This window comes from Phyllostomus discolor, chromosome 6 (assembly GCF_004126475.2).
Source record: "Phyllostomus discolor isolate MPI-MPIP mPhyDis1 chromosome 6, mPhyDis1.pri.v3, whole genome shotgun sequence".
NCBI lineage: Eukaryota > Metazoa > Chordata > Mammalia > Chiroptera > Phyllostomidae > Phyllostomus > Phyllostomus discolor.
Window position 1 is genome coordinate 128,772,606 of NC_040908.2, and position 12,681 is coordinate 128,785,286.

The window sequence follows — 12,681 nt, forward strand, 5'->3', positions numbered from 1 at the left end:
AAACACCCTTTACAATAATTACTCTCACATAATATTCTCCTAATCTCTTAGTACAGTAGACACTATTTCCCCTTAAGGCACTAAATTCCAGAACACAAGAACAAATATTAAAAAAAGTAAGAAGAGAATCAAGTCAGACCATCTTCCTGTTCCCAAGAATCTGGGTGGACTCTCATATTAAATGGTAATTTGTATTTCAGACTCTGCTGTATTACACAGTAATTTAGAAGAAATGGCAGGTCCCTCTTCCAAGGTGGATATTTCTCAGAGAATGATTAGGGTTAACAGTTTTGATTGGAAATTGATAATAAATCTTGAGGTTGAAGGTTAATTATTGGTAATAAATTATCCTTTGTGAATAACAGCTTCCTGTAACATTAATACAAGTGTGTTGGTTTGTGTAGCTTTCATGCACATTAATGTTGAAGGATGCTCTAAGATGGGCTGAAGCAGAAGAAATAACACAAAGAGGGCTCTGAAAGGAAAGAAGAGAGGAGAGAACAAGGAATGAGCCCAGGAAAGCATGGAGAGCTCACAGCCTAACAAAAGCTTTACGTATAAAGTATCATTAAATAGCCTGATGGTTGCTCCTAAGTAGCCATATTTCTCCAAATCTTGGTTTTGCCATTAGTTTATCTAAACATTTTTGAAAAAGTGTGAGTGTAGAAGTAAAAAAAAGCCCTCGTTATATATAATTAAAATTCCTTAATGTGGCACACTTGGCCACAGACTACCTTCCCTTTCTGCCTCCATCTCCATTCATAAGTCCCTGTAGTGACTCACGGTGTCTCCGCTGTGTGTAGTATTTATGACTTCCCTGCCTGCCCAGTCCTCACAGCATCCCCAGCTACAAGGCAAATGCCTCTTTATCTTTCAAGTCACAAACATGACCATTTCTGTGCGGTGTTCCATGCTGCACCAGGATTTAAGGTACTTATACCATGTACTTTATGTTTGTTTTCCAATGCTTATATTGTAATTAATTTTACTACCTTTTCTGTAAGTGTATGCACTCCTCAAGTTCACTTTCTATTGCTAACACTTGGGGCATTGTTGAAGTTCAATGTCAAGTGAACTGAATTATACGAAATTTCTTTTGGAGTACAGAAAAAAACAGAGTTGGAGTGACTGCCTTATTTTCTGAAGAAAAAAACAAAAGAGTCCCAAACCTTTGATCACAATATGAAAGAAGTGGAAAAGTCTAGAAAAATACTGCAAAAATACTTGTTAATTCTTCACTGAAAAACACAATAAATTTAATATCCACTCCAGAGCTTTGGAGAAAATGACTCCATAGTTGCCTTCTATCACTAGTTTAAACAGTAAATACAAACTCATATTAATGAAGAACAGCAACTCCACACTAATTATAGTAATTCAGAAGCAGAGGTTAGAGGAGGACGGAGCAGCCGTCCAATTCTGGAAAGAGGAAGTGAGAGAAGCAAGAACAGGCTGTGATGAGAGGGAGGGGGAGAGAGGAATGTTGGGTCTACTGGAGACCAGGAGAAAGATGAGGGGAGGAGATACATGTAAGACAGCGTTTCTCTGGCCATTCTGAAATTCTGCTGTGCTGGAGGCATCTGCAGTAATAAACACATTCATCTCTTTTCCAGGCCAAATTTGGATTCAGCCCAGTGTTGATGCCTGTCTTCACTCTCAAACATTTTTTGGCTGACTTATTTTTAAGATTAGTATTTGATTTTACAGCAGGAGATGAAAATAGACTCTCCATTTTCTTTTTTTTGCCAAAAATGTAATCCTTTGAGATCTTTTATTAGGAAATACAATGTATCCAGATCATGAAGTCTAAAACAATAAAATTCTTTTCCTATTTTATAGATTTTTAAGAAACTCTTGTCATTTGTCAATGGAAGGAAAATGGACTCCTGGAATATCTATATATTTTTGTATTACTGTAAGATTTTTCTTTTAGTAGCAATCATAATAATCATAACCGTGAATTTGTTTGGATTCCACCAGTTAGAATTACCTACAATCTATCTTATCTATAGTAGGACAAATAGGATCCATAGTAATAATTAAGAGGCAAAGCCACTTAGTTACTCAAGTAACTTCTAAATCATCAGAAAAATGTAAAAGTGACTCTGGTGTGATTTTCCTTTAGAAATATGTAGAAATTAGAGACTAATAAATAATGATGTGACAATTATTTATTAACTGCAACATACAGTTAATCAGTATTTCCTGACTTTGCCCCTCTCACGGGATGTACATTGGAGAAATGAAGGAGAAAGAGTGATGCCAATTCAATAACTCTAAGCAAAAAGACAAAAAAAGCTCCCAGAAGTACAATGCCTAAATTGGGACTTGCTCTGAGGAATTCTGTTCTAGTTAAAGAAAATGAGCTTTGCACTCAGACAAAGCTGAGTCTGAGCCCTGGCTTTACCACTTAGCTGAGTGGTACAGATTCTCTCTAAACCATACTTCCTTCACCTTAGGTGGGCATAATATTCATTAAGTTGGAGCAGGTACTGCCAACTCAAATGTCGCATCTTGTACAAAGCAACAATTCAATAAATATTAACTACCATTATTCCTAACATCTTTCTCTGAACTTTGTTCTTTACCATGTTCTATTGGATACACAGGCTTATTCAAGAAATAACAAGCTTTGACATGAAAGATGCAGATAACAGATTTTTGTTTACTCGTTTTGGAGGGCAGGGGTTGGGGGCGGAATTACTGCTAGAACCTGGTGGCAGGATGGTCACCACTCAGGAGATGGCTCAAGAAATTCGGTGGTTCTCCACGCTTTAATGTTTACTTTCTGCCTCTCTGATTAGGTAAGCCAGGCTTACACAAATGTGTGGCCTTTTTCACAAAGGACAGACATACTTTCCCATCGCACCACTCTGAATACATTTGTGCTGGGTTTTTATATTTTGAAATAGGAATAACAACTAAGTCTCACATTCAGATATGTTAGTGGATGTTCACTTAGAACGTATAAGCAAAAGTTAACATTTAGCAATAGAAAAATTAAAGAACTGTGAAATCATGTAGATAGAAATGTAAAATATATTTCTTCAAACTGAGAAATCATGCTTTACATTTCACATTTTTCCAAGTGTATTTGTTAAAATGTAATTAGTTTAGTTACATATTACATTTTGCATTAGATACCATTTGAAACAATACAGAAGGTGTCCTAAAGCACTCTGGGCATAGAAAATTCTTTATTTGTAATTAGTAGCCAGTCCCACAGAAATTATCTACCAATGTGGGTGAACATGAAATATATTATGATCTGTAAAAGAAGCCAGGCATAAACATATATTATGTAATTTCATTTATGTGAAATGTCCAGAAAAGTCAAATTTACAGAGATAGAGAGTATATTAGCGGTTGCCTAGGAACAGGGAGTACTCCTAACAATTAAAACTAGCTGTTAGGGCACCATCTTCAAGAAAGCCTTCCTTTTAAGAAGTATGAACTACACTCAACTTACTGAAAGTAGAGAAAAGAGAGAAGGAACAGTAGGGGAAGAAACCGTAACAAATTCCCAAGGATCTAAAATGATCATATTGTAAGTGGAACATCTTTTATAATAAGTAGAGCTCTAAAATGTACGTAGTACATCTCATCTGGGCCAATGAAATAGTTTGCTCTTAGGAGAATGGTAAGTATATGTATTCTATCTTTTCATTTAAAAATATACAGTCATTAACTATAATTACATACGTATGTATCTACCTATATCCGAGTATATGGAAGGATCTCCAAGATATACTACTAAGTGACAAAAGCAAGGTAGGAAAATAGTGTGAATGGTTCTATTACTGTGGTTTGAAAAAAGAGAATTTTATCTGTACATTGTGGCAATAATGCCCAATTCCGCTCCTCCTTGCCCAGGAGAAATCAACTGTCAGAGGAAATGGAAGAGGTGGGAAAGGAAGCTTTTATTTTGTACTTTGTATCTTTCTGCACTATCTGAATTCTAACCATGTACATGTATTAATTTCATTTAAGAAAATGTCCCTTTGATTGATGGAATTATTTACTGTATAAGTTCCTATTGGCCATGTCGATAATTTATATTACTGCCTACGATATTGTCTGGCATAGTAACTTTGTATGCTGAGATGCTCAATAAACTCGTAACATTAAAATAAGACTAATCAATGTTATTAAAATATTTTTAAAGTAAGTTTAAAATAGATTAGCAGCTGAGTCCAATCTCTGAAGCAATGCTGAGCAAGACCCAGAAGTTTATACTGACTGCACAATATGAGAATGGCTCATTTGCAATCTGTGGCTACAATAATGCAATTTGCATGTACGGATTTTCCTGAATTAGGAAATGCACTATGCCCCAGAAATAATTTCCCATAAGACAAATTTATAAAGTATCTAAGAATCAGTATGACCCACCCTCCCCTTCCAAAACCCTTCTGTGTCAGTCATCAACACAGTGCTCTTTCCTCCAAACCTACCTTTCTCTGCTCTGCTTTGTGGTACAGGAGCTAGACCTGGAAACGGTCGTCCGCTGCCAGCCGGCACACTATTGAGCTTTGCCAGTAAGGGGTAGTGAAGGAACACTAAAGTCTGAGTGGTTTCTTTTCCTGGTCTGGTGAGCTTTTTCTTGCTGGTTCCTAGGCATGCACCTGCTAGGGGCATGTGGGACAACCAGAACTGCTTGCCATTTAGCGAGTTTCAGTGGCATCCCAAACAGTGGCTGCCTGTGATGTTTCACTGGCACCACAGTGAGTGGATTCCCAGCAAGTCTTGCCAGAACTCCGGTAGGCAGTTTCCTGCTTGCCAGCCCTGGTCCATGGCACCTTAGTTAATTTCTGTGCCACCCACTGGCCACAGCAGCACCTCTCCAACAAGGCTGTCCCAGTTTTATTGAAGAAGGGGCTTCTTTCAAGTTCTCTCCTTTCCTGGGTCTCCTGCTTGAGCCCTAGAGGTACTAGCAGTGCCCTTTATTTACTATGCTTATATTCTTCAGAATTCTCTTCACTTCCTAGTAGTTAATCCCATTACTACTTAACAACTCCTCGTATTATATTTCCCTGTTTGTGTTACTGGTGTTTCTGACTCCTGATTGGACCTTAACTAATTCACACCCCAATCAAATCAAATCAAACCAAACCAAGCCAACAACAAACAATTAAATCCATAACCCCTCCCTTGAAACATAAGAATATATGTTAATTTTGATAATACAGAGAAACACCACAGCATCTACCCCAACTTAACTAATTGCACTAAAAACTCCCATAAAACTAAAAAAACACAGTGTGATGGCTTTGTAATGTGTAAATTTGAAGCTAAGCCAAAATGGTACTTCCCAGAATTCTCTTCCCTCTATGGTTCTAGGTTAGTGCTGGCCATTAGGGGAAATCTGTCCAAGATTTGGAAGGCAAAAATGAAGCAGCAGCCATTACACTCTGGAGGTCAGTATAGGATGCCGGGTGCTGCTGTAGTCATATACTTTGTCACTGATCTGCTGGTACATCTTGGTATGGAGAAGGAACTGAGCTCATAATTCCTCCAATTCCTGCTGGAGCTCGTCTTTCAGCTTCTCCTAGTCCAAGCCCAGGTGCATGCATAGCTCCATGGCCAACAGTGTTACTTCTTTTGCAGGTCATCTGCACTGTCGAGATTGGAGGTGGTAAGAGACAGACACAGATTCCAATTTGTCCTTGTTTCTTTTTGGTGTCACATCCAGCTTATCTTCCTGACTGCTGCTGTGATGACATCTGGGGACTTCAGGTACAAAGGCAGACCCTAATTCAGACTTCCATAAACTTTTCCCACAGCTTCCATAACAGTTGGTCTCTATAATAAATTCCTTACTTCCTATCACTCATGGTGTTTCTGCTATCAGGGTCCAACCTCTACCAATGTACATTGTAACATGGTTAAATGATTCAGCTTAAAAAGAATCATAAGTGACTTGGGTCACTTGATCAATTGAGTTGCTACTGTTAATTTCTCCCCCTATGTTTCTTCTTAATTTCTATACAATATCTAAGTTTTAAAATATGTTAGATGTTGAAGTGAAAAATTTTCTTTAACAAATGCCCATGTGAGCACTCTTACATGTGAAGCTAGTAAGATATAGGATGAAATGTTCTAGCTACTCAGAGATATACAGACAAATTCCCAAGGTAGCTTAGGATCCAGGAGAGCCCGGCCTATGTTCCTGACAGGGTTCTCCACGCTAGCTGAAGAACGAGACAGAGAACTACAAAGTTCCGAGAAGACTAGTATATACGCATTAAAGGAAATCTAGAGGGCCTGGCTGGGTTTAAGCTGGGAGGGATGATGAAAAGATGATGTCAAAACTTCAGCGATGTCATTAGTTCTAAACCCAAAATTCATTTGTTTGACATTTTTGTGATTTAGCCTTGTTTCCTGATCATGCTTAATATGACTCGCCAGTTCTCAGATGTGTGAACCTCTTAATAAATTCCACTTCCTGTTTCAGAAAAGGACGGAAGACAAGCAGAAGAGTAACGGGACATTCAGTAACTTAGCAGCAGGGAAAGAGCTCCTGATTAGGGAGAACTTTGGGTTAAGACCCTAACTGAGACTGTGAACAGACTGTTTGAAATAAAGTTTTTAGAAAACTGGCCTTCTCGGCAGATCTTTATTGAGCACTTACTAACTGCCAGGAAAGCAGCCAGGCCTCCTCAGTCAGAAATGGCGGAAGAAACAGAAAGGACAGGCCGAACAAAAAGCACAAGACTACTGCTAGCATCTAAGGGCAGTATCATTTCATGGCAGGGACGCTGCCCGAGGCACTTCATCTTAGGCCAGAGTCCTTCCATACCACCTCTCGCAGCCCTAAAGCTAACTGCATGTGGCTCGACAGTGAGCCAGCCTGGCGGCCCCAGGTTTATGCTTTCCTAGTGCATGTTTCAGAAGGATGTATTAAATATGCTAATGTAATATGCATATGCTCTGTAATGTGCTATTCAGAGTGCAGCTATTTAAATTCTTAGAAGTCCTTCATAGGAAAAGAGAATAAAAAGAATTTGCTGAATTTGTCATAAAAATAATTTCTTTATGAAGAGGCATGGATAAGAGAAATGTTAATAAATGTAAATAACAGAATTACGAGTCACTGAACATTCCAGAAAATTCTCAGAAAGTTCATAGAAATTGCCAATGAAGTTTAATTTCTGCCTCTGTTGATTTATTTTGTTTATTTGTTCATTCATTCAATAAATATTTACCGAATGACATTAGGATATCACAATGAGTAAGACAGACAATCTCCCAACCTCATGGAATCTCCTTTCTGTGGTGGGGGAAACACTCAAATGTAAACAAATTAATACATAATTCTAGTTGTTATAAAGTGCTATAAAAAATGAAGCAGGAAAAAAAATGAAGCAGGGATAAAATGGGTGGTTCTACTTTAGGAGATGATTTAGTATTATAGATTAAATTTTCTATACATAGTATACAATAAGTGTTATAATAAATATAACCACAGATGTGTCTTAGATATACTAAAAGGATAGGATTCATGCACTGAATACATTTATATAAATCATAATGAGCTTATATATAGATCAATGAAACTTACCCTATAGAAAGCACTGGTCAAAGGGAGTAATGCTGCAGCAATATTATATTCTTCTAAACTTGAACAATCCTTATGCAAAACAAAGAGAAATAAATATTAGGATATTTACCACAAATCACAAATAGGTGGAAACAAAAATGTGGTATATATTGTTGATTGTCCAATGGGGTTCTTACTTTTATTCCAAATTGTTACTAAGAAGCACTAAGATAAGTTCTAAGATTACACACACACACACACACACACACACACACACAGATAATAGATATACAGATGGATACAGATATGTAGATATACAGTCTGTCTGTCTAGAAAAAGTCCAGTCATTGTTAATATAATGAGAACAGTTTGTGCAACATCAGTGTAACCTGGCAGCCAAGGAGAGTGGACTGGAATGGGCATGGGTGAACAATGACGGCCTCATGGTACTAGTCTGTGGGAGCGGTAGACCCCGTTGAGTGAGCATGTACACTGGGTGGCTGTCGTATTCAAAATGACTGAGCAAGTAGGGCAACAAATCTGCATCAAATTTTGCATTATGTTTGAACATTTCTCCACGGAAACTATTAGGATCATTCAGAGGCTACAGTTATGGGCAACTGGTGGTTGGCAGCTTCATCATGAGAACGTGCCAACTCATGCATCACGTCTGGTACGGCTTTTTGGTGAAACATCAAATCACCCAGGTGACTTAGCCCCATATAGCCCAGATTTGGTGCCCTGTGACTCCTGGCTTTTCCCCAAACTAAAGTCACCTTTGAAAGTGAAAAGATTTCAGACCATCAATGAGATTCAGGACAGTATGACTGGGCAGTTGACGGTGATTGGGAGAATTCTGTGAAGACCCAAGATGCCTACTTTGAAGGGGACTGAGGCATCACTGTCCTATGTACAATGTTTCTTGTATCTTATATCTTCTTCAATAAATGTCTCTATTTTTCATATTGCATGGCTGGTTACTTTCTGGACAGACCTTGTGTATATGTCCTAAAGCTAAATGCTCATGATAAATAGCTACTTTTGCCCATCTCCTTCACAACAATTGTGATACAGTGTGTAATTTACACACAAAAAAAATTTGGAGGGAGTTTTTTTGGCATATTTAACTACTGCATTTCACAGAATCTAAGATACACTCCCCTGCCCCCCACCATTTCAACTTCTCAGACTGGAATGCATCTTATAATTAATTGGAAATATTTTTTCTCTCTTGATATTATATACAAAGGGTATTTTGTTATTGATCAGGCAAGAAATATCATTGATGCTAAATCCCACTGGGTGGAATGTTGTCAAATAGTCAGAAAATCTTAGTTGTAACATAAAGTGGTGCAGTTGCTAGGACAATAGTATGGCAATTTCCCCAAATCGAAAAATCGAATTACTATATGATCTAGCAATTGTACTCTGGGTATGTACCCCAAACAACAGTAACTTATACAGATATTTGTACACTCATGTTCATAGTGGCATCATGCAGAATATCCAAAACGGGAAAGCAACCCAACAGATGAATGAACTGAGGAAACGTGCACACGCACATGTACATGCACGCACACAGGAGAGTCATTCAGCTTGAAAAAGGCAGGCAATTCTGACACGTGCTACAATGTGGATGGGCCTCGAGGACATCATGACAAGTAAAATAAGCCACACTGCAAGATCCAGACTAAAAAGCTTCTGCACAGGAAAGAAAACCATCAACAAAATGAAAAGGCAGCCTACTAAATGGGAGAAAATATTTGCAAACCACTTGTCCAGTGAGATTAATATCCAAAATATTCAAGGAACTCATACATCTCGGTAAAACCTCCCCCCACCCAAATAACCCAATTAGAGAATGGGCCAAGGAACTGAAATTTCTTTTTAATCCTCACCCTAAAATTTTATTTATATAAATATTTTATATACATATATTTAATTTTAGAGGGGGAAAGAGAAAGAGAGAAACATTGATCAGTTGCTTCCTATATGCTCCCTGATCAGGGATCAAACCCACAATCTAGGTATGTGCTCTGACTGGGGATCAAATCCATAACCTTTTGATGTACAGGACAACACCCCAACTGATTCACCCTGCCAGAACTGAACAGACATTTTTCAAAAAAAGACATACAAATGGCCAACAGGCACCTGAAAAGGTAGTCAACATCATTAATCATCAGGGAAATGCAAAAAACCACAATGATATCACCTCAAATCTGTTAGAACTGCTTCAATTACAAGTGCTAATAAGGCTGTGGAGAAAAGGGAACCCTTACACACTGTTGGCGATTATGTAAACTGGGATGGGCACTATGGAAAACAGTATGGAGCTTCCTCAAGAAACTAAAAAATAAAGCTACTTTAATGATCCAGTAACCCCACTTGTGGGTATACATCCAAAAATAAAATTATCTTAAAGAGATTATTTGTACTCTCCTGTTCATTGAAGCATTATTTACAATAGCCAAAGTATGAAAACAAAGTGGTGATCAATGAAGGAATCGTAAAGAAAATGTGATTTACTGGTGTATATATATAGTGGAGTATTATTCAACCTTAAAATGGAAGGAAAGCCTGCCATTTGCACCCCATGAATGAACCTGGTGAGCATTATGAAAGTGAAACAAGCTAGGCAGAAAAAGACAAATACCTCATCAAAATAACAAAGTTGAACTCAGAAACAGTAAAATGGTGGTTGTCAGGGGCTGGGGCATGGGTAAACTGGGGAGATGTTGGTAAAAGGGAACAAACTTTGAACTGTAAGATGAATAAGGTGTGAGAATCTAACATTTAACATGGTGGCTATAATTGATATACTGTATTGAAATTTGCTAAGAGAACAGAAATTAAGTATTCCTACCAAAAAAGGGTCTATATGTGAATATGTGAGGCGATGGATATGTTCATTAACTCAATTTTTAAAAATTCTTTCACAATGTATACTATATCTAATCATGTCATATAGTTTAAATAGGTAATATTACAATTTTGTCCAAGTATACCTCTCTGAATAAAACTGGAAATACAGTCAGGCCATGTAGAAAAACATCATTATTTTTTTTCTATATGGCATCACTGTATGTTCTCTATCATCCCCGTGGACTTAATAAAATAATCCCAGAACACAGCAAAAGTGTGAATCATCTTTTTCTTCCTGACTTATTCTTCACCCCTTTGCTTAGGACATTGCTATGCACAAGAATGTCATCCCCTGTGTCCCGGCACATCTGAGTTTCTTTAACAGAAATGCCTTGCATGTTTCTGAAGAATGTCATGAGGCCCAAGGCAATAAAGTTCAACAGACTTGAGCTGTAATCTTCTCCTAAGGAAATGGTTGGGATGCCAAGATGCCTTTTGACTTTGATTTCACAGCAGGGCTTCATTTGTAATAATTCTGTCCAAACTTTAAATGACAACAGCTGTGATACGAAGTCCAACACACTCATTTATAAAAATTTCCCACAAATTAAAAAAAATTAAACAATGGGGAATTTCAATCCATGACCAATTAGCAGGGAACAGGCAATCCTAAAACATGTAAGAGCTATTTATTATCTTACAAAATGTTTACACATTTTAGTGCATGTCTCCAACCTGAGCGCCAGTCAAATGCTGATTGCAAAATATAAATATAAAATTCTTTGCAAATCACGTTAGAGTCATTCTAAGTTAATTAGGTTGAAAAATGGAAAATTTTTAAAACAATGAGTCCACAACAATTGACATAGCAATAGCATTGCGGAGCAGTGCAGTTATCTATTGGGGAATCAATCCATAAATACACATCCTGAAGTCCCCGGTGCTTTTGCCACATAATAGCGATGTAGTTACAGACATACCAGGTAATTTATAAACTTGCAAGAACTTGAATACTAGACGTTTTATTCTGAACTTTGCTATGTAGTTTTCCTTTAATTTTCCTGCTACAATTAAGAGTGAGCCCTGCAATCTTAATTTCCCATTACCTTCAAATTACTTCATACTTTCAATCTGCATACCTTTGAACTGTCATGACCAGCCTTCCTGTTTCATAAAACGTTGGAATCTCTCAAAAATGATGTATTTAAACATTAAAGAAAAAAAAGACTGAAAGGCACAACTATCTGTGGCACAAATGTCATATACAACTGACTTTTTTTTTAGTTTAATAGACGTAGCTCAGAAAAAAAATTTTGAATTGTCCAAATATTGAGAACATTTGTATCTTCTACATAGGAACCAAACTTACAACTACCAAAGCCAAAAACACCTCTTTCCATCATTGTACTCTGCTGCTCAAAAATGTCAGTTTTGATTTGACCGTTACAGGATAGCACCCAAACTCTGCTTCCTAGCTTGTAAACGCTCCATGGTGTAGATCCAGCTCCATACCCAACCGACCCGCTGATCCCGCTTGCTACAAGCTTTATAATCATCTTCATTCCACATCACAGTTATTCCCACCACATCTAATAGCCCTAGGAATACTGTCTATGCCTTGCTTTGTCATTACATTTGGAGGTGCCCTCGGCACCTCCAAAACATTGTCCCTTGTATTTCTCTGCCCTTTCCAACTACAGTGCTACACACAAAATAAACAAAAGGACTCTCACTGTAGTTTCAGCCTCAGGTCATGTTTTAATACTAAATGAACTTATATGTCCACAGAGAATGTATCAGAATTTTGAATACTATAGTTATTTAACATGTACCACAATTCCCATTGGGATAAAAGGTGAATACCAGGTTTGACAAATAATATATTGAGAGACTAGCCCCAGTGTACTTCAATTCTTTTTTTTTAACAAATCCACTTTTATTTATTTACTTTTCAATGAGTTTAAATCCTTGAGTGGAACAGCAAGACATGAATTCTGTGTCCAATGGCCTTAGCAGGAAGGTTGCCTTGGAATTTAGCATGCACCATGCCTCTGTCTCCATGAGCACGAGTTTACCTTTCCCCAAGTTACTCTGGTTTCATTCGGTTTGCCATAAGGAGTCACTGTGTTGTTCTTTGCTTTGTACGCATAAGTGCATCTCTGTACACATAATCACATTTAGACAGAATTCAATTTCATCTCGAGCATAAACACCTTCAATTTTAGGAAGAGCTGTGTGTTGCCTCTGGTTTTGGGGACCCCGTTTATAACCATCAC

At 37.6% G+C, this 12,681-nt stretch overlaps 1 protein-coding gene across 2 annotated transcripts in view; it reads right to left on the minus strand.

Annotated features, from left to right (window-relative positions):
* The window catches only part of SBF2 (SET binding factor 2), a 432,668-nt gene that overhangs the window by 96,571 nt on the left and 323,416 nt on the right, over positions 1 to 12,681 (minus strand). For both annotated transcript variants that reach the window (XM_028514405.2, XM_036029007.1), the window contains exon 17: positions 7,562 to 7,630. In XM_028514405.2, the coding sequence (XP_028370206.1) occupies positions 7,562 to 7,630 (69 nt within the window). The remainder of the gene's footprint in view (positions 1 to 7,561; positions 7,631 to 12,681) is intronic.